Source organism: Arvicanthis niloticus, chromosome 6, assembly GCF_011762505.2.
Source record: "Arvicanthis niloticus isolate mArvNil1 chromosome 6, mArvNil1.pat.X, whole genome shotgun sequence".
Lineage (NCBI taxonomy): Eukaryota > Metazoa > Chordata > Mammalia > Rodentia > Muridae > Arvicanthis > Arvicanthis niloticus.
The window spans coordinates 44690720-44713890 of NC_047663.1; the positions used below are offsets into that span (position 1 = coordinate 44690720).

The 23171-nt window shown below is 40.7% G+C and overlaps 1 protein-coding gene across 1 annotated transcript in view; it reads left to right on the plus strand.

Moving 5' to 3' along the window:
• Positions 1 to 23171, plus strand: part of Efcab5 (EF-hand calcium binding domain 5) — a 109125-nt gene that overhangs the window by 44922 nt on the left and 41032 nt on the right. The window contains exons 8-13 of the mRNA XM_076936262.1: positions 3967 to 4122; positions 13955 to 14054; positions 16043 to 17119; positions 18834 to 18911; positions 19016 to 19108; positions 21229 to 21443. Of these exons, the coding sequence (XP_076792377.1) occupies positions 3967 to 4122; positions 13955 to 14054; positions 16043 to 17119; positions 18834 to 18911; positions 19016 to 19108; positions 21229 to 21443 (1719 nt within the window). The remainder of the gene's footprint in view (positions 1 to 3966; positions 4123 to 13954; positions 14055 to 16042; positions 17120 to 18833; positions 18912 to 19015; positions 19109 to 21228; positions 21444 to 23171) is intronic.

Sequence of the window (23171 nt, forward strand, 5' to 3'; positions counted from 1 at the left end):
TAGTTTGCCCAATATAATGGACTGGATATTAAAAGTATATATTATACCTTATAATATGCATAATTGTTATAATTGTATTCAATTAATATCTGAGAGCAAAGAAGCCTTTTTTTTTTAACTAAAAATGGGAATTGTTGAGGTTTTGTCTTTTACTGTGTATTGTAATGCCAACTGCAGCCCCCAAGACGAGGGAGTCTGCATGTAGACCTAAAGTGACCCTGCCACCAAATTATTTCTGATTGGTAAATAAAGATGCCAACAACCAATAGTTGGGTAGAAGAGACATAGGTGGGGTTTAGGCTTTCTGGGATTGGAGTTGGAGGAGAAACACGAGGGGAGAAGAAGGTGGAGGAGGAAGGAGAAGCCACCATGGGTTAGGTGAGTCATGAAAATGTGGCCCTGAGGGTTGGCCAATTAGAATTAAGACCAGCTCAGATGAAACATATTAAGTAGTAAGTAATAATTTGAGGTTATCAATAGAAAAGTAGATTCTAATAGCATAGAAGGTAGGTATCTGCCCAATTCTTGTACTGGTTAAGGATTATTGTAAATATAAAGATTATGTGTGTCTTTTATCTGGGAACTAAATGGTTAAAGGTAGGGTAGAAACCCCAGTCCGGATTAAAAGTTTCTACAACATCACAAAGACATAAAAGTCTGAAAAATGCATTTTTCTATGTGGCATGAGATATTTATTTTATAAGGCTAAGACTCAGAAATGAATGGAGAGGGGAGCAGTAGGTTGGGCCCCATCAACTAAGGTGCTCTGTAGCATGCTAATGGATCTATGAGCCATTCATCAGCCTTACGTCATCTTCTTTATCATCTTTGTCTTGTTTGCTGGGTTAGCCTGTTAACACTAGTTTTTCTAACATGTCTGAACATCTCTTCCTAAACGCAAACATACACAATCAGACACGTTAATTATAGAAAACACTTACCTGGGTCAAATCCAAGAAAATGTTTCTTCAGCTAAGCTAACCCAGACCACATAGTGAGACCCTATCTCAACAAAGAAAAACTTGCATGAAAGTATTTTTAATATCTCGATTAGCAAATCACTGAGTCATCCTGTGTGGCACAGAGATAGTGTCCTGAACATTTGCTGTCTTGTTTTTGAGATGAGGTCTCACCAGACAGCCCAAGCTCGCCTTGAACTCTGCCCTCTTACTCAGCCTCCTATGTTAGTGACCTTCTAGGCTGGCACACGCCCCTGCATCTGGCTGACATCGCTCACTTTCCAAGATGTTTGCATTATGGCTATTTTATGAAACTGGAAGAAAATACAATATTAATATTGGGACTAAAGACAAGATACCAGCTATAAATGTGGCCCAGTGGAGATACCATGCCATCCAATTGCCCCGTGATCACGGAATATGTTGGGAGAAAATGTAGCCGTGAGTCATAAGATGGAGATCACAGAAAGGGAGAGACTAAAAGAGAGATGCTCCTCTATCTCTACCATTTTCCTATGTATCTGTTCTCTGATGGATAAATAAGCAGGTAAGGGTTTCTTCATTGACTATAGTCTACTCACTTTTTAATCCTGTTTGTTCTCATAAATAACAGTTCAAAACAACCATTTGAGAATATTTACTTCTTGTTCCTCAGCTGTTAGGTACAGCACAAAAATGCCTTGTGAGAATGTTCTGTTGTAACAAAGTAAGAATATTTGTATGTACAAGTGGGAGTTAATGCTTCTGTGTGTGCAATTACATGACTGCATGCATATGCTTTCCTTCTGTTCTTATAAGACACTGTCTATTCTCTGTAATTGTTCTATTTAGAGTTGAATTTGCAGTTAAGTAGGTGACTGGTTGGTAATCTTTATGTTATATAACTGATACATATCACAATTAGAATATGCTCACTCAGAAAACCCATAGGTTATAAAGGTTTAATTCTTGATTCAGTAGAAACCTCACACCAAAACACACACACACACACACACACACACACACACACACACACGGCTTTAGCATTAATTCCCAAAAGCTAAGTAAATATAGAGTGATATTTTTATCATGAACCAACAATATTAAAGGATTTCAATATTAAAGGATTGATCTACAATATAAAAATCTGAATTGTGTAATAATTTTACAATATGAGTAATTTAGAAAAATGCCTAGTAATTAAGCAAAAAGTCATTAGTGCTAAAGGATAAAATCTTAGGCTACTGAACTAATTAGGACCAATTATCCCACATCATCCAGCTCAGTGGTTCTCAAACTTTAGCAAACCTACATCCCGTCTCGGGCTTGTTAAAACACAGACTGAACTCCATCCCAGGATTTCTGATGCAGTAAGTCAGGGACAGAGCTCCAAACTATGTCCCCAACACTCTCTGGCAATGCTGGTGGTGTATGGACCACACTTTGAAAATCACTGATCTCATTCAGCTCTCTTAAGTATATATATCTTTGTCAATTGAAAGGACTGTCTTATTCTATAAGAAAAATGCTATTCACTGATCTCTTAACCTGAAGAGTAAACAAGGAAAATGGCTATAAAGTTATGACAGAGAATACCCAGATTCTGTGCATACTGTGTATACATTGCTGTGAACTCACCATGTCCCTCTGAGATAGCTACTACCATGACACCCATTTTGCAAGTGAAATAACAGAGAAACTAAGCTCAGAACCCAGGCAAATTTTTAACCCTTTATGCTGCTCTCTCATTCTGGGTATTAAATAGGATCTTAACAATGCTCATTGATCCACCAGGAATAACGATAACTCATGGCTAAGGATGTATCTCGGTTGGTAGAATGGTTGCCTACCATGCCCCAGCATAGCATAATCCAGGTATGGCAGGACATGGCAACTGTAACCCCAGCAGTCAGGAAGAGGAGGAAAGAGGCTCAGAAGTTTAAGACTATTCTTGTCCTCCTTGGAGTCTGAGGCCAGGCTGAAGATGAGACCTTGCCTCTAAACACACAAGCAACCATTTTTGCAAGTTGAAGAATAGCTTATAATATATTCACATGGCTGCAAATGTGTCTTTTTAAAAAGTTAATGTGTTTATGTGATGGTGTGTCCATCTGTGTGACTATATATACACATGTGTGTGGGTTCCCTCAGATGTCAGAAGAGGGTATCAGATCACTTGAAACTGGAGTTACCGACATTAATGACCCACCTGATGTGGCTGCTGGGGTTTGAACTCTGGTCCTCATGATTAAGCAGCAAATACACTTGAATGCTCAGCCATCTCTCCAGCTCCAAACATGTCTTTTACATACACTACATTCTAAATGTACCTAGATGATTTTAAAGAAAAGATGAACAATCGCTTTAAATGAGTGCTCGTGCTGGGCTGGAGAGATGGCTCAGTGTTTTAAGGGTACCTGTCGACCTTGTAGAAGACCCAAGTTTGGTCCCAAGCTTCCATATGGTTGCTCACACCTATCTGTAACTCCAGTTCCAGGGGCTCTGATGCCTTCTTCTGACCTCCAAGGGTACACAGACACACGTGTAGGCAAAACATTCACACACAAGATAAAAATAAATTGGAAAGAAAGAAATGTATAAATGCCCATGAACATACAAAAACATGTTCTCTTTAAAACAAATGACTAGTTTTCAGCAGCAAATTACGAAAATGGAACTTTCTTCACATCTATGTTAATTACGTAACAATTACAAGAACTAGAAATCAACTTGGTAGGACTGAATATGAAACGTGCGTGATCCAAGGGCCTTAGGGACAGAGCAGAACATTCAGATTGCTTCTCTCTGCTCTCTCTTTCAGTTTAATTTCATGGTGTCTCTTCAGGCAAATAGAGAAGGCACTAAGATGAGCCCACCAGGTGCCACGCACATGAAAGTACTTTGATGAGCAAATAATGTGGAAACATTTTACAGCTGATATCATTCATACACATGGACTGAAAACCAGTGGGAAGGTCAAATAAAGAGCATGGTCCTAAGCCACCACTTATCCTGCTTTTCTCTGCAGTATGTTTCTTCATACGTTATGGACTTGAAAAGCGAAGTTTTTGAGGAATTCCTTAAACACCTGTGCCACCGCGCAGACGAATTCCGGGAGATCATAATGACGGACCTGCGGAGGCAGAGCTTTGCTGAACTCTTCCTGCAGTGCGACAGTGGGAAGGTAGGTGAGATGCCACGAACGCCCTCCACGTCTCACGGTTTGGTGTGAGGGACCAGCTTTGATGTGGTGCTTGTTAGTGATGTTCTAAGTTTCTAATATATTGAGTTTGATACTGGTGGCCTACTGACCACTATTTGATAAGGAAATTGATTGCTAAGGAGGAAAAGAACTACAGAGAGTACAATCTACAACTTTAAACTTTTAAAAAGATCAAAATCTGACTTATCAGCCTCTCTCTCTCTCTCTCTCTCTCTCTCTCTCTCTCTCTCTCTCTCTGTGGTTTTTCGAGACAGGGTTTCTCTGTGTAGTCCTGGCTGTCCTGGAACTCACTCTGTAGACCAGGCTGGCCTCGAACTCAGAAATCCACCTGTCTCTGCCTCCCAAGTGCTGGGATTAAAGGCGTTAAAGTATCCTAGCTCCTGCTCTAGAAAACTTTCGTACGTACCTGTCTTATTATCAAACGGGCCCACCCTGTGCACACCTTGAGTGACGTTGCTTTTCAGCATTTCAACTTGTTGTAGGTCCATCTCTTGTGTGTGTTAAGTGCCACCAGAGGCCAGAGAGGGCTTAGTGATTGGAACTGGAGTGACAAGCATCTGTGACTCTATCTGGGTGCTAGGACCTGAACTTTGGTTCTCATGGTTGAATAGCCAGTAGACTTAACCAGCCCCATATGCTAGATCTTTAAAAAAGAATTCATATTCAAAAGTGTTTCTAAGAATGAGGTTTGGAGGAAGGTGTGAGCCAGGGTATCAAATAGACCTGCCATAGTAGATACAGATTTAACTGAAATACATTTAATAAGCCTTGTGTTTGTTTATTTGTACCCCATGCTTCGCAAGTGACTTTTTAATGCAATACTGTCTAACTTTAAAACATCTCCAAACAGTCTCATACCCACTGGTCACCATCCCCCTCTTCTACACTAAGAGATGCAACAGAATGTCATGTTACTATGTAAAAAGCAACGACAACTCAAAGCTAAGTGGGTGCCCGCTGTAATGTCAGCAGGTCCTGTCTCTCAGCGTATCCCCCGAGCTACAGTTCCTCTACGCATCTTCCCCACAGCCTCCACATCAAGAAAAGAGTATTTTGTTCTCTTTACAAACCTTAGATATATGCTGTTGGCATTAACCTTACATCTTACAGATTGACAACAAAATGCCAAGGACAGTTTTGAGTACCTTCTCACACCAAGAGCCAACTGTGGTGTAAGAACACAAAATGCCTTTTTAGTGACTTCATTTATTTTAAAACTTTATTTCATTTTATATGTGTGCTTGTTTTTGCCCGCATGTGTGCATGTGTACCACATCTGTGCAGTGCCAATGGAGGCCAGAAGAGGGCACTAAAATTTCTCCAATTGGAGTTTTAGGAAGTTGTGAGCCACCATGTGGGTGCCAGGAACTGAACCCAAGTCCTTTACAAGAGCAACAAGTGTTCTGCGGCAGTTTAAAGAGACATTTGAATTTGGGCATCTCAATACTTGATTCTAGTTGGTGGTGCTGTTTGGGAAGGTTTAGGAGGTGCAGCCTTGTTGTAGGAAGTATGTCTTGGACAGGCTTTGAGATGAAAAAGCCTCATCTTCTCCCAGTTTGATCTCTCTGATTCATGGATGGCTGAGGTGTGAACTCTCAGCTTCATGAACTCTCAGCATAAGCTACCTTATGCTAGGTGTCATGCCTACCACCTGCAACCATGCTGTCCACACCATGATGGATTCTAACTCTCTAGAACATAAGCCCAAGGAAACCCTTCGTCCTGGTGTTTTAGCACAGCAGCAGAAAAGTCACTAACACATGCTTTTAACCCCTGAGCCATCTCTCCAACCTCCTACTTCTCATTTTAAGATGTTAATGTGTACAGCCTTATTCAGCTTCAAGGTGTCCAGACACCAAAGGCTCCCTCATGTAAACCGCTAACACCATAAGAAAGTATAGTAGGAACAGGATGCAATTTTTATAATTAAAGCAAATAAAAGCTTTATTTATAAATTTGAGGACAGAACTCAAACAAGATGTGTCAAAGCTGGGTGTGGTGGCATGCCTTTAATCCCAGCACTCAGGAGACAGAGGCAGGAAAATCTCTGAGTCCAGGGCCAGCCTGGGCTACAGAGCATGTTCCAGGACACCAAGGGCTATACAGAGAAACTTTGTCTTGAAAAAAAAACATTTTAAAAAAAGCCAAGCATGGTGGAATGTGCTTGTATGTGTGCATGTGCACCACATGTGTGCAGTGCCCAAGGAGTTGGGCAAATTGCACAGGCGGACCCTGGGGTACTCTGGCCAGGCAGCCTAGACTACTCAGAGAGTTCCAGACCAGTTGCAAGACACTAGATTGTCCTCTGGCCTCCATATATAGGTTTGTGTGTCTGCAGACACAAAAGAGAGATAAAAAGAGAGACAGATACAGAGGGAGAGCCAGAGATAGATACAGATTGGGGTTTGAAATATAACCAAGTATTTCTCCTGAAGATAGCCATGAAAGAGACACTATGTGATACAGTGAGTGTCTTTTGTGTTGTACTCCTAATAAAGGAGCCAATTGCTTTTCTTAGGGCACATATAATAATTTATGTGTCTGCGAAAGTACACATGCACACTCCTTGGTGACATGTGGAGGTCAGAGGAGAACATGCAAGAGTCATCCCTCTCCTTCCACCACGTGAGTCCTAGGGATTCAACTCAGGTTGGCAGCCTTGGTAATAAGTGCCTTAATGCACAGAGACATCTTGCTGGCCACTATAGCTTGCTTGCTTATTGATTGATTGGTCGATTGTTGTTGTTGTTTTTCAAGACTGGATTCTTATATAGCCCTGAATGTCCTGGAACTCACTCTGTAGACCAGGTTGACCTTGAACTCAGAAATCCACCTGCCTCTGACCCTTTGAGTGCTAGGAATAAAGGCATGTATCAACATATTTGGCTTTATAGACCCTTTAAAGAACAGGTATGATACCAGTCATAACCAAAATTTAAAAATCTATCTATCTATCTATCTATCTATCTATCTATCTATCATGTTTCTTTCTTTCTATACAAGGTCTCATTATTATGGTCCACACTGTCCTGGCATTTGCTGTATAGCCATAGCAGGACTTGAACTTGTGATCCTCCCACAAGTATGCACTGAGATTGCAGGTATGGATCACCACAACCAGCTGAGAAAAAAAAATAATTCTCAAAAATGAATTGACATGTTGCAATCTAGTTTCTCGGATCCCCACTAATTTAACTTAAATCGGGAATAAAGTCTTTGAAATCCACAATGCCTACTTGTCTTTCATGCACTTCTCTGAACAGTACCTCTTTGACAGAACTTGATGGGTTATTCTGGCATCAAGATTTTTATTTCAAGGTAAAATGCCTAGAAGGCACCTACTGTCTGTTGGCCAATTAATTTAACAGCAACTCTAGTGCCATAGTCAACATGATGGGATAATATTTGAAGGAATTAGTAGAGGTTTGCTTGTGCTTCTTGCTTTTTTTTCCCATCATTAAACCGTCATGTGGTGATCTTGGAAGGAAAGTAGAATCTAGAATACAAAAGTCCACTGAATTTCTGAGTGAATAATTTTTTTCATCATTGGCTAAAACAAACATTTAAGAAAGCCTGGTTTCTAAGATAAAAATACTGGGTTCTTGAGAAAGACTAGAGGCTCATAGAGCAAGGAAGAATAAATAATAGTATCAAAATTAGCATCAAAGCAGTTTATGTCTTAGTAGGAAAATGGGTCCACTGGTGGGAGCTTAGAGGTAGTCTGGGCCTTTAAGTTAGGTTAGAACCTGATTCTCCACTCCTTGGCTCTAATCAGAGCTTGAAGCCAAAGCTAACGTTATAAATATTTGGAAAGTCCAAGTAGGCAACAAGATGGGGACATTTAAAGACAACAGAAGTGGGGCCTTCCAGCACTTTCCATATACTCCAACAGCCAATGATCAACATCCCTAAATACTCATTTTGAAGGGCTCACCTATGCTGAGAAGTTCTGATAATAGCTCTAGAAAGACACCCAGGGTTGTGTCAAGAACCAAAGACACAGGACGTAAAAACCATAACAAAACTTCCAAGTGAGTAAGCAACATGATGTCCACATACCGCACAGTCAGCAAGCACCAAGACTGGGTTCCACTTCTTAATGGCAGGACATCATATAACCCCCAAAGAAAATGGACAAAGAACACAAACATTCCTAGTAAAAGTTAATAGCTGTTGTGTCTTTGTTAAACAATCTAGATATATCTATTTAAATCAACAACACAAACACTTCAAACAATTGAGTCGTTCCAGAATTTTTTATCCCATAAAAATAAAATCCTTAGCGAATAAAACTCTATGTGGTAGGGTACTTCTTGTAGAGCTATCTTCAGCAGATATGGAGAGATATTGAGGGAATGCTTATCTATACAGGAAATGCTTTAAGAATGATAAATATATAGGCTGTGGCGGTGATCACTTATAGACTTCTAGAAAGACCCAGATTCTCATTTCAGGTCATGGTTGGAAAAATCTAAATTTGCTGTATTGTAAGATTGGAAATCTGATCCTCAAATTTCCTGAACTGCAAACCCCTGCCTGATGTTCTCCAGTGCATCCTTCTGGACATCCCAGAAGATCTGTAAGATTCTGTCTGGGGAATCACTGGGAGTACTTGGGAGGAAACAACAAAGACACTGGAATAAAAACAAAGTAGAATAGCTCCAGAAAGCAGGGTTCTCAAACGCACAGACGAGCATCCATGGATGAACCAGCATAGAGGCCTATGCAGAGAAGCAGAATGAGAGCCTCTGGTGATGGGAAGCAGTCAGCTGATCCATAACATTTGGCCAAATAGACTGGACCTGCTCTCGAAAGAAGTTTGGATAAGGGAAAGGCTGCTCTGGGGAAAACCTCCCTTCAGGAACTGTGTGAAGACAAGGAGTAACCAGCAGAAAATGTCTGGAAATGGACATGATAGCACTACCAGCCAAGTACCCCACCTCTCTTGGAAGAAAAAAGTTTGAGTAAACCACACTGTTGATCGTAAGAAAGCTAAATCAGGCATAGTGGTGCACGCCTTTAATTCCAGCACTTGGGAGGCAGAGACCATGGATCTATGTGAGTTCAAGGCCAGCCTGGTGTACATAGTGAGTTCAAGGACAGCCAGGGCAACATATAGAGACCATGTCTCAAAACAGACAGCAGCAACAACAACAAAGAAAGGAAGTCTTTAGGAAGAGAATGGAAGTGAAGATTAAGACTGTTGAGGACTAGAACTTGGCTACTAAGCAGAAGCAGCTATTCGCCCTCCTGTTAAGATGAGTATCCCATTGACAAAGTCACAGTGCGACTCTGAACTCCTCATCCTTGGGATCAAGCCAAGGCTTCGTATATGCTAAGCAAACATTTACCAACTGAGCTACATTTCTAGCCCCTCAAAAGTTTCTTCTGAGCTGTGCATGGTGGTTCACCTGGAATCCCAACTGTTGGGAGGTAGAGACAAGATGGTCAGGAATTCAAGGCCAGCCTTAGTTACACAGTGAGTTCAAGCCCAGCCAGAGAGACATGACCCTGTCTTAACAGAACAAAACAACCCCCCCACAGACACACAGTTTTAAGCCTTTATTAAAAAAAAAAACTTTAAAAGGGTCTTTTCTATGGTCCTTATTTAATTGAAGTTATTCACATTAGAAATATAGCATGAAATATCAAGTAGAGCATACTGTGAGGAAAATATTTATGTATATATATATATATTAGATACAGATACAGATGATACAGATACAGATGATACAGATACAGATGATACAGATACAGATGATACAGATATAGATATAGGTATATCCTAGGCCTTGCTTTGCTGACTTGGGAATAGAGCTCTCCCAACTGGTAAACAGAAGCTAAAATCTACAGTGCCTTCTACTAGGTTTGTATTTTGGTCAACCATGTTTCAAAGAGAATTTATAAAGATTAAAGTATTTATAAAATTAAAGATAGATGAAATTAATTTTTTCTTACATGAGATGATAATAATTAGGCACTGTAAAAGAAAAACTGGAAGAGGCTCAGCTTGGAACGTGGCTTAGTCAATAAAGTGCAGGCTTAGCATGACGATAGTCTGTCTCCAGTACCACAGAAAACCAGGTGTGCTGGCACAAGCTTGTAATCCCAGCGTTTGGGAGGTAGAAGCAGAAGGATCAGGAGTTCAACATCATTTTCATTTGCACAGAAGGGCAAGACCAGCCTAGAGTCCATGCGGTTCTATCTTTAAAAAAAATAGAGAGAAAAGAAAAATTAAAAAAGAAGTAACCTGATGATTGGCAGTAGAGCGTCCGGACTGACACATAGGGAGGGAGGGAAGAGGATGAGGAGTGGTGGCACCTGCCTTTGATCTCAGTGCCTGGGAGGCTGAGGTAGGTGGGTCTCGTGAGATAGAGACCAGCCTGGTCTACAGAGTGAGTTCCAAAACCAGTGAAACCCTGTCTCAAAAAACCAAAACCAAAACCAAAGGAAACAGAAGTAAAATGCATGGCAACAGTAGCAAAGATAATGGGGAGAAGACAAGGAAAAGCAGTCTTACCTCAGCCACTGTTATAAATCGGTGATGTGTACTGTAAATCCTAGAGCAATTACAAAAAGAGGCACAGCATTAGACACATGTATATACATGCATGTACATATACATACATATATATACAAACACACACACACACACACATATATATATATATATATATATATATATATATATATATATATCAAAAATTAGAGAAAAAGAAGCCATGAATTTGAAAGAGAGCAGGAGAAATTTCACGGAAAGAGTTGGAGGGAAGAAATGATGTAATTATACAATGATCTGAAAAAAATCATAAAAAATAAAAAAGAAGACAGGAAGAGAAACAAGTGAGACAAATGAAAAAGCAAGTAAGAAGATGACAGATTTAAAGCAACCATAGTAACTACATCAACTGTACACTTTCTAACAAAAGTATGACAGAGGGACTGTTTGGAAATTATAAAAAAGACTAGTGGAAGGAAGGAGGCCAAGAGAAAATAATGGGGAGCAAATAAGATAAATATATTTTATTAAAGTATTAAAATGTCATGGCAAAGGTTATCTTTTATATAATTAATATATGCAAATAAAAGGGATATGAAGATAAAACATAATTATAGGCCTAAGCAGTCCAATCAAAATATATTGTCTAGTTATATTAAAAAAATGAAAGAACTAAAAAGAAAAAAAACAGAAAAGACAAAAGAGAAAAAATAGATTAGCAAACAAAAAACTCAAGAACTGGTATGAAGACACCAGTTCATCTTAAAAATGAAAGGCTGGGAGAAGACATACCATAGAAATGGTTTGGCTCTAAGATGGTCCTAGAGAGCCCACCAGACAGCCTACAGCTTCATCATAATAGCATCTTCATGCTAAGTAGCACCCTAGTGCTATGGCAGTTGGCAGTAGCTATGGCAGGACCAAAAAGAGCCACGAAAGGAGAAAAGAAGGGGTGTGTGGCCCCCAGGAAAATGACTGCCATTGTTGCCCTTCTGACAGGGAAAGTCCTCTTCCTTACCGACCTCTCTTCTCCACTCTTTTCTTTGCCCTGTATTTGTGAATTCCTGACAACCAGAAGTTGAGAAGTTGATTTGAAAGTGTGTCTCTCATGTCTTTTCTTTCTTTGTGTCTTTCCACAATGTCAGAATTTATTGAATAACAATAAATTCACAAGGCATGGAAGTTTCAGCATCAGCAATTTAACACATGTTTCTGCTTTCCTTGACAGCCCTGGCTGAGGCAAACACAAGGTTACTTATTCCCATTCTAACAGCTAATGTTAATTCTCATGCCACACATTACACACCACAGAGTAAACACATGTACACGTGTACACACACACACACACACACACACACACACACACACACACACACACACATAGATGTTACAGGAAAAACTACAAGGGGTTAAAGAAGTAAAGAATTTCAAAGAGGCCTGAGAATCCAGAAGTGGGAAACTGATCAAATTCTAAAGAAGTCTGTGAGAATGAGATACAGAACCAGCTAAAAGTTTCCATAGAAGCTCTATGGCTGCTGTTTTAGAGTCAGGCTGCAGTTCAGAATTGGACAGGAAGATGGGGAGTGGGCCGATGAGAAGACCATAGGCCTTCATCTTCAGGGACTAAGCCAAGTGTGAGCCACTAAGGAAGTCAAGTGCTAGATGACAGGCTGGTGGGAGCTGTGGGCATCTCAGTCTATTTGCATCCCAGAACTAGGAAAAGAGTCTCCTTTACTGCCCCATTGCTATTAGGTCATTATTAGTTCCATAGTTGCAAAGAAAGTGGGGAAAGACACAGTTTATAAGCAAAAGCTATTCCATGTATTTACTTTAGAAAAACCTATCTAAATGTACACAGGATGTGTATATAAGATTATTCATTGAAGCATATTTTCCTCAAAATACTAGAAACAACCTAATTTCTATTACTAAAAGAATTCTAAGAAATTATGTTTTATGTTATACTATATAGCAGTTAAAATGAATAAAGTAAACTTTTTCTTTTAAGATTGATTTAGTTTTCACTTTTCATGTATGGGTGTTTCGTCTACATTATGTAAAAGTATCACATGCATGCCTGGTGCCTAAATACACCAGAAGAGGAAGTTAGATCCCCAGGAACTGGAGCTGTAGATGGTCATAAACTGCCACGTGGGTGCAGAGAGCTGAACCTGAGTCCTCTGCAAAAGCAGCAAGTGGTCTTAACTGCTGAGCCATTTCTCTAGCTCCTAAAATGAATAAAATATATTTCTTTATCTGCACAAATTAGATCCCATTGTTGAGTAAACCTAAGCATTTTGAAAGCCAGACATGGTAGCATATACCTACAGTCCCAAAACTTGGAAAGTCAAAGCAGAATATCAAGTTCTAGGCCAGCCTGGGCTACTTACCAAGTCTCAGCCTGTACTGGGCTACATAGCAAGATGTTGCCTCAACTCCCTTCCAAAACCACAATTTCAAAAGGCAACCTAAACAATGATACATATATTTTATCAATCTAATATGGTTTTGTGTTTGCTTTTTATGTGTATGTACATGCTCTTGTATATACGCTCATACATGTGTGTGCATGCACATGTAGAGGTCAAAGGATAACCTTGGGTGTTGTTCTTTTCTTTAGTTAAGACAGAGTCTCCCATTGGCCTGGAATTTCCCACATCAACTAGACTAGAAGGCCAGAGAGTCCCAGGGGTTCGCTTGTCTCCCTCTCCCCAGTGCAGAGGTTACAAGGACTCACCACCACACTCAGCTTTTTTATCTGGGTTCTGCAGACTGAACTTAGGTCCTTGTGTCTGTGAAGCAAGCACTTTTCACCAGCTGAGTCATCTCCCAACCCCTGTGTGTACTTCCAACAATTGTTATTTCCAGCTTCTAAGATCACAGGTGGTGTTAGCTTTGCCATTTCTTTTTTGTGTTTCTCTGTAATTAAAATGTTCTCAAAATAAGATATGAAAAGACAAGTAAGGAGCAGTTAACTGTATGTGACATATGCCTGTCATGTTACATAAGAACTGAGCACCATGCATTGAGTTCAGCAAGTCACGCCAGTCCCAACAAATATTTTTTTTTAAATGCCCACTAAGCCCAAGGCATCGTGACGTGTGACAAAACAGGAGAATTAAGTGTAAGCCTACAGGCAAGATGCAGCTTCCTGATTTTGATGCAGTACTTTTATTTCCATAACGATAATAAAGGTGGTGGTGGCCTCAATGATAGACTATTCAGGAAGTCATGATCTAGCATCATGAAGATTTTAAATGTGCTGCAGCTACTAATTGCAAACTTTTCGTGTAGGTGATGGCCTTGGATCGGCAGAGGACACTGGCCTTGCTGGAAGCGTTCTATGATCAATGTTCTTCCACCACTAGGAGTTTACTCCGAAACCCAAGACAATGTAAGTGTTGCTCAGAGGGAGGAGTGTACTGAAGCTGAAGCTGGGGGTCGTACAGTGATGGAGTACAGTGGGATTGTTTTACTCCCGAGGGATCCCGCGCATGTCCCCAAGCTATGGCAGCTGTAGTTTATCTACTTGTTCCTACTCTCACAAAACGCACCCTTCCTCACAACTAGACGGATTTTCACCAGAGAGCAATCGTCAAACCGGTGTCCTATCAGAACTCAACTAGAACAGCTTTTAAATTTGTTTCAATGAAGAAAGGCTTTGATGGTAATCTGAATGCTTCAGCAACTAAGTTAAGAATGGTTATTCCATTCATGATTGCAATTTAAAATTCTAAGGTGTCTACAGAAGATATGTCCTTTGCCAAAGCAGCTTTTCTCACATGCTTTTATGGCAAAATATACATATATACCCACATGTTGAAATATTCTTTTATATGTTTATCAATAAAATGATTACAGAGTTGTTTTTTTTTCATTATTGTGTTTCCTTATTTATTATGGATGAGAGACTGCCATAGAATTCCTGTAGACGTCAGAAGACAGCTTGCAAGTTCTCTCCTTCCACCATGTGGGTGCAGAGGATCCAACTCAGATCCTCCCTCTGCCTTGGCATCCCAAGGCATCCTCCTGCCCTATTTTTCTTTCTTAAAGAGAATGTCTTTTAGTGACTGGTTTGTCTTATTTCTGTATGTAGACTTATTACTTGGAGACTTAAGAATCTGTGGGTGCTGTACTAAAAACTGTAGGAGCCACAGTTAAAGCTTAATTACTAAATACTCTGAGAAGAATGGGGACAGGCACGAATTCCAGAATTTTGTGGAATTTTATCTGAGGGGGATGCTTCTTCAGACTGAGCCTCATTGTGTTCGTGAGAACTCTCAATCTCCCTGCCTCACCTGAATGCCAGCACCATGGCCAGTGTAGTCATGTCAGCATATTTTGTTGCTTTTTAACAAGCGAAACCCTAGTGACTACTATCCAGTCTTTTCTTAAAGTCCTTCCCTCTTCCCTTCATCTCTCCCTTCGTCTCTCCCTCCCTTTCTTTCTTCTGTACTAGAAACTGAACTTACATTAAACATGCAATCTACCCCCGAACTGCACTCTTAACCTTTGCGTAAAATTCTAAAGCATGTGACCTCCTAAATCTTGGAGGAAAGATTTGAGGAATGAAGCATTGAAGGAAAAGGAAGGGATGGAAAGCAAACTGAGTGAAAGATCGCTATCGATAAGACTGGCCTTTGTTTGTATAATGGAGAATTTTTAATTTGTTATTATTTGAGTGTGGTGTGGGGGTCGGGGGTGCCTGCTTGCCACAGAGCACAGGTGGAAGTCGGAGGGCAACTCTGTGGAATCAGTTTTCTTCTTCTACCTCTACACAGGCTCTAGAGAATCAAATTGAGGTCATCCATGGTGTTCAGCAAACACAACTCTCCAGCCTGTATTGTAGATATTTTAAAAGATATTTGAGATGAAAAGACAGTTCCAGTCCCCACATCTATTCTGTGCTTATTGTGAGGAAAGGGGCCACAACAGTAAAGGATGAATTTTGTTTGTTTTTAGCAATCCAAGCAACCGTCTAAATAACAAAAGAAGAGATATGTTCATTTTGTAAAACGCACCTTCCAGAAAGAGTGGATAACTAGTTTAAGGTAGTGAGAATCCTTGTGTTCCCTCAAGTATCTAGTTGCGGCAAAGGGTACCTGATATTTTGTTTTGTCATTGTTTAAGACAAGATCTCTTTATGTATGGAACTTGCTATGCTGACTAGGCTAGATTCAAACTCACAAATATCTGTCTGTTGCTACCTCCTAAGTGCTGGGTTAGAGGCATATGTCAGTACATCCAGCTCTGATATTTATTTTTAAAGTAATAAGCTTATGTAATAATCACTGCCTCAATGACATTTTATATTAATTCTATAATCCTGATTCTGTACTGTAAGATCAATTATTTAGATAAATCCTTTGTTTTCTGCATTAGGGCCATTTGTTGAATTTGAGGAGATAGAGTTGACTGAGTTCTGGGGAGACATGGATATCAAGAAGCACATTTATGAAGACTTTGATGCACTGCTCTTAAAGATGAATTTGTTAGTTGCTGAAAAATTTGCAGACAAACTCTCAGAAAACAATGATCTCCCACAAGAGCAGAGAGAGATCAGTACAGAACAAGAACTTCCATCAGACTCAGCAACGGAGCCAGGAACTGCCCCACAACTCACCTCCCAAGAGAAACCCCACAGAGTGTCACTTACAGGACAAAGACAGGGCAAAGGGCCTCGCAAAACATCTGCTTCAAGACAAGGAGCAAGCAGAGGGTCAGTGGCACAGCAAGGGTCCAGAAGAAGCTCGGCCGTAGAACAAACAAAGCAAAGAGGGTCGGTGGCAGAGCAAGGGTCCCGAAGAAGCTCGGTAGTAGAACAAGCACAGCAAAGAGGGTCGGTGGCAGAGCAAGGGTCCCGAAGAAGTTCAGCCATGGAACAAGAGCCACCAACAGAGCAAGAGCCAAACAGAGATTCAGTGCCAGAACAAGAATCACGCGGAGGGTCAAACACAGAGGGAGAATCACAGAGAGGGTCAATTTCAGAACCTGGACAACGCAGAGCATCAATAACAGGACAACGCAGAAAGTCATCTGTAGATGACGCTAGTAGTTCTTCAGAAGCAGGGCCGCGCAGAGGATCGGTGGCAGATCAAGGACAGCGCAGAGGATCCGGAGGTTCGCGCAAAGGGTCTGCAGGACGCAAAATGTCAGCTTCAGAATATGGACCACATCAAGAGTCCATAACAGAAGAGCCCCTCGTTGAGTCAGAACAAGGACCACAAATAGACACCATTCAAGAAGAACAGGATGCAGACTCAGCTCCACAATTAGAAGGCGGTGCCTTAAAAGAAGATAAAACCTCAGAATTTAATAAAATGGAATCTCAAGAAACAGAGCCTTTGGGGCTCATCAATGAAGAGCAAGTCCCCATGGATTCTGAACAGCAGGAGGAAGCTCCTATATCCAGCAAAAAGGAACGTCCATCAGGTAGCTCCCAAAAAGACCGCCTTTCAGGTAGTTATTTAGTTCTATAAAATCACCTGTCTTATAGATTTTTGAAATGATTTTATAAAATTTTCAGTGTTCTAGAGTGGCTGTTAAAATGTCTTTTTGGAAAGCACTCATTTACGTTAGGATCTTTGCTGGCTATCATGTCATGTAAACTACAGGCCTGTTGTGGTGTTCAACGCTTGAATCTAGACATTGACCTCTCAACTACATGAAAACCAGAACACTTATTATTAATTTTCCTAGAGTTTTGTTTGTACCAAAAGTCCATTAATAAGAAATCTAGCAATGTTTTAATGGGGGGGGGGGCATGTTTTGTTTTTAATTTGTTTAATTTATTTATTTATTCTGTTTTTCAAGACGGGGTTTTTCTGTGTAGCCCTGGCTGTCCTGGAACTTGTTTTTTTAGACCAGACTGTCCTTGAACTCAGAGATCTACCTGCCTCTGCTTCCTGAATACTGGGATTAAAGGCATATGCTGCCACCACCCAGCTTTTAATTGGGTTATTTTTGTAAAGGAAAACACATTTCTATGTTAAATGCAAGTCACTTAATTTTTCTTTATTTCAACAATTAAATGGGTCAGGCATAGTGTCATATGCCTCTGATCTCTGCACTGAAGTGACACAGGAAAGTGGATTGCTGCAAGTTGGCGGCCCACCTGGTCTACATGGTGAGTTCCAGACCAGCCAGGGCTACACAGAGAAAACATGTCTCAAACAAACAAAAACAAAACCAGGCTTTTGCTTCTTTCATTTCTGAATCTTTTCTAGAAGAGTTTCCAAAAGCTGTATTTCAGACAAAGGACACTCTAATTTTTTTTTAATTTTTATTTTATGTATATGGGTGTTTTACATGTCTGCACCATGTGTACAGTACCCACAGAGACCAGAAGAAGATGACAGATCCACTGGAACTGAAGTTAGAGATGGTTGTGAGACACCATCTGGTCTGAGAGAGCTGGGAGCTCTCAGACAGAATCTAGGAGCTAAGAACAGAACCTAAACCCTCTTCAAGCACAAGTGCTCTTAAATGACTAAGCCATCTCTCCAGACCCCTGAATTTCAATATGTATTTTTCCCACTAGTTAGAATTTAGACATCTAACAACACTTTGCTATAAGAGAGATTTGGGGTAGGGGGAGGCTGGAGAGATGGCTCAGTGGTTAAGAGCACTTGACTGCTCTTCCAGAGGTCCTGAGTTCAATTCCCATCAACCACATGGTGGCTCACAACCATCTGTAATGGGGTCTGATGCCCTCTTCTGGTGTGTCTGAAGACAGCAACAGTGTGCCCACATACATGAAATAAGTAAGTCTTTAAAAAAAAAAAATAAAAGAGACTAGGAGCATAAACCTTACTTTTGTGGCCAAACAACTTTCGCCACAGAGCCTCTCTTAATAATTAAAGTTATTAAGTGTTTTTGTCTGTGGTTGCTTATGACACAACTATATGGTGAAGGACTTGGGGTTTGAGTTGTTATGTCGGCAAAGAATTTGTCTCATCATTAAACTCGGAATGTCTAATGAATTATTTCTACCCATAAGAATTTTCTTCTCTCCCCCTCCCCCCTCTCTCTCTGGACAAAGGAAAACTTTTGGGAGTATTTCCATCTAGCATGGGAATCCTTTGATTAAATTCAAGTCGTTGGGTTTGACAGCAAGCACTGTCACCCACTGTGTCATAACACCGGCCCTGCCATTTTCTTGTGTTCCCCTTAGGAACTTCAAAAAGAGATTCTCAGAAAGACAAAGCCTGTGAACCAAAGCCCCAGCACATAGAAGGAAAAAAATGGTCAGGTGAGTCCTCACTCAACCTTCCTTTCCTTTGTACCCTAGAGGAAAGACCTGGCTAAAACGAAATGAAATAAAATGGGCTGTGTTGTATACTGTGCCTTTCACAGGAGAATTTTTGATTTGTGACTGGAAGATGAAGCATGTCAAATCTGAAGATGAGGAACAGGCCAAATTAATCTGTGATGACCCCAGATTCACAGGTACGTGTTTAATAAACAAACTAGGAAAGGCAAGTAACAGCCCAATACACTTCAGCTCATCACTGCACCTCCTGAGGTCAGGGTTTAACTAAAGCATGAAGGAATTCTTACACTATCTTGTCCCTGGAAACTGACAGACCTAAATGGAAGCATGATGGGTGTTTTTGGCAGCAGTGTGCTTTTGGTGGTGACATGTACTATTATTGGTGATGGATTACCATTGGTGAATGCTTAGAGCATTTAATATTTAAATATCTAGCAGCACTATACTTTAACAACTATATTGCCCTAACACTGCTTGAAAGGCATGATCCAAGCATATGAAAGGACACAGATATTAGATATTAGAACTCAATAAAAATAAATATTTCCCTAGTAGGGCTACACCCAAACATGTTAGACAGGCAAGAGTCTGTCTTGTTTACAAAGACATAACAATGAAAACAAACTGTGGAACAGACAGACGGAAGGGTGGTTCTTAGCTATCCAATGAGCCACGTGTTTAGCTATGATTTGTTTGAGTAATGCTCGGATTTTTTAAAATGCTAATTTATTATATTTTCCTCATTACTTTAAAAAGTACAACTAGGGGGCTGGAGAGGTGGCTTAGCAGTTAAGAGCACTGACTGCTCTTCCAGAGGTCCTGAGTTCAATTCCCAGCAACCACATGGTGGCTCACAACCATCTGTAATGGGATCCCACTCCTCTTCTAGTGTGTCTGAAGATAGCTGCAGTCTACTGTAATATAAATAAAATAAATAAAATCATTTTTAAAGTGCAACTAATCATAGTTTAAAGCAAGATTATTTTCTATCTGCAGTCTTCTCATTTAAGCCTAGTAAACTTTGTTTTCAATCTAATTAATTAATTGGTGTTTGTTCATGTGATTTATACATGTGTGGTACACATGGCTGCATACACCCATGCATTATATATGTGGAAATAAGAGGTTGGTGATATATCTTCTTCTGCTGTAGACACCTTACCGTTGTACATAGAGTCTTTCCCAGAACCTGGAGCTTGCCATTTCAGCATTACCTCAGGAGCTGCCTGACTGCGTCCCCCAACACTGGGATTTAAACACTGTACCCAGTTTTTCACATGGCTGCTAAGAATCTAAACCCAGCTCCTCAAGGTTGCTCAGCAAGCAGTTTACCCACTGAATCATTTTCCAAAGCCCAAATAATGCTTTCTGTCCTCAAAATATTTTAATGAACGTGTATAACGTTAGTTAAGTTCCTATGGCTGGCAAGTTCATGTTCTTCCGCCTATGTCAACTTTTATTGACAACATTTTTAGAATCTCATGAGAAATGATTGTTTCTGAATGAATCAGATTCTCTCATAGGTGGCACAGGGGCACAAATGACTAGATCTATGAATGAGTGTAACACGAGTCAGTAGGATGACATGTTATGAAATATAATGTTGCCACACTGAACGTCAGGACAAATATATTGGCCAACGATCTTAGGGGGCGGCGTTGGCGTGTAGCATTTACGAAAACATTTAACTGGTTAGCCTGAAGGTAGCTGCTTTATATGCACCTGCTCCAACAGAGCCAACTCTCTCTCAGCCATCTCCTCTGCGCCACTTTTGATTTTAGGCAGTTTTCTTCACATTGTCTCAAAAACAACCACAAGAGCATCCGTCTATGTGCCACAGGCTACTAATTCAGCAATCAGAATACAAACCCCAAACCACCCTGGTGGTTCTCAAAATAGTGCTGAGGCTAACTCTGTTTGGCCTAGAGCACGTCGCACTGTTGTTATGTATGACTTCTTGGCCAAACCTTACATCATCCATCCAAGCAGCAAGGGTGGGAAGACTCCGTGCCATCTCGCTCCCCCTCTAAACTGACAGTGGAAGAGAATTGTTCTCAATTGCTGTCATCATAGAGAGAAGAGAACATGGATTCCCAAGAGGCAAAACCAGTGGATGTTGGTGCCAGGTTTGAGCTCTGTGGTATTGCTCTTGTTTAGAATATGCAAAACCTTGTATTCAATCACCTACACCCAAACAAAGTGATGGGAGGTGTCCAGCATAACAGGTGCTTACTTTTCCCCTAAGATTTGAGGGAAGCAATTACTTTACTGTCTGATATATCTTCCTGCTTCACAGATCTCCATGCAACTATTAGGAATTTTCAGGCTTACAAGGGGATCAGAGGGAGGAGTGCCTTCAATGGAGTCTCCCTCAATTTGCTGCAGTTTGTACAACTCCTAGAGACATTTGTTGGTGAAGATACCTCCTATAGTGTCAGCAAGAACCTCACCTCCTTTTTTCAGAAGAACTATTCTGAAACGAAGCAAGAGAAAATTAAAGCCTTAGAACAGGTGGGTAGCATTTACCAATGCAGCAAGTAAAGTCACTATTATCTGTAAATCCCCAACCTCGACTCTTCCTAGTGTGCCATCTCTTTAGAAATATACAACCAAGCTGAGACATGGTGCCGCACCCCTTTGATCCCAGCGCTCAGGAGGCAGAGGCAGGCAGATTCTGTGATCTCAAGGGTAGCCTGATCTATAGCAGGAGTTCCAGATCAGCAATAGTTATGCAGAGAAACCCTGCCCCCAAAACAAACAAAAGCAACCCAGCATAGCCATTAAATAAAACTTTGATTGGGGGCTGGAGAGATGGCTCAGCAGTTAAGAGCACTGACTGCTCTTCCAGAGGTCCTGAGTTCAATTCCCAGCAACCACATGGTGGCTCGCAACCACCTGTAATGGGATCCGATGCCCTCTTCTGGTGTGTTTAAAGACAATGATGTACTCACATAAAGTAAATAAATAAATCTTTTTTAAAAAGAAATTTAAAAAACAAAAACCTTTGATTGGTAAGACCACACTCCAGAGAACTCATTTTCCTAAAAATGGCATGATTGCTTCTGGCAAGAGATGACCCATGGTATAGCTTCTTTTCTGTCCTTTTGAAGCCCTAGGTACAAGCATGTGTAGATGTAAAGGCATAAAGGCATGAAGGTAGCCAGGCAGTGGTGGCACATGCCTTTAATGCCAGCACTTGGGAGGCAGAGGCAGGCAGATTTCTGAGTTCGAGGCCAGCCTGGCCTACAGAGTGAGTTCCAGGATGGCCTGGGCTATACAGAGAAACCCTGTCTCAAATAAATAAATAAATAATAAAGGCATGAAGGGGTGTGTGTGCGCGCGCACTGTCTGCCTTGTGGGAGGCTGTGAAAATGCATATACTTAGGGATCTGCTTATGCCTTGAGTATGTGTTTTTATCCACGGGCCCCCAGTGGCACACTTCCCCTAGGCACTTACTGCTTTCTTGAGTGATAAGTGTACATGCACTGCCTTATATGAGCAACTTACTCTGTCTACATGGGAAATGTAGGAATTAGTTTCACTATGTTTATTCAAGTAATCGCATTGTCCTTATGAGTCTTCTCAGCCTAAGTCCAGACTTGATATATCTTTGGCCTGCTCAATGCAGTCTCCTTCCCGTAATCAAAAAGTACTTATTTATTTGTGTATGTGTGCGTGTGCGTGTGTGTGTGTGTGTGTGTGTGTGTGTGTGTGTGTGTGCTGTGCTGAGGACCAAACCTAAGATTTTGCACACTCTAGGCAAGTGTTTGACCACTGAGCTATCCTCTAGCGCTTGTGTTTTGACATGGAGTCTTGCTATGTAGCCAGGCTATCACTGAATTCATAATCCTTCTGCTTTAGCCTCCTGGGTTCTGGGACTATAGATATGTGCCGCCATGGGTGGCACACTCACTTTTATAATCAAAATCAAGCTCTTTAATAGTTCAATAATTGTCCATTAATCTAATTAACAAAATTATTTAGTGACAATTCTAAAAAAAAAATGTTAAGATCAATGATAGGTTAAATAAATGATAAATATAAACATTTTTCTTTTTCTTTTAAAAAAGATTTTATTTTAAATTATGTGTACATGTGTGTGAGAGTCTCTGTATGTGCACATGAATGTAGGTACCTATGGAGGCCAGAGGCTTTGGATTCCCTGGAGCTAAATTTATAGATAGTTGTGAGTGGCCAGATATGAGAATCTAAGTTGGATCTTCTGGTGGAATAGCCAG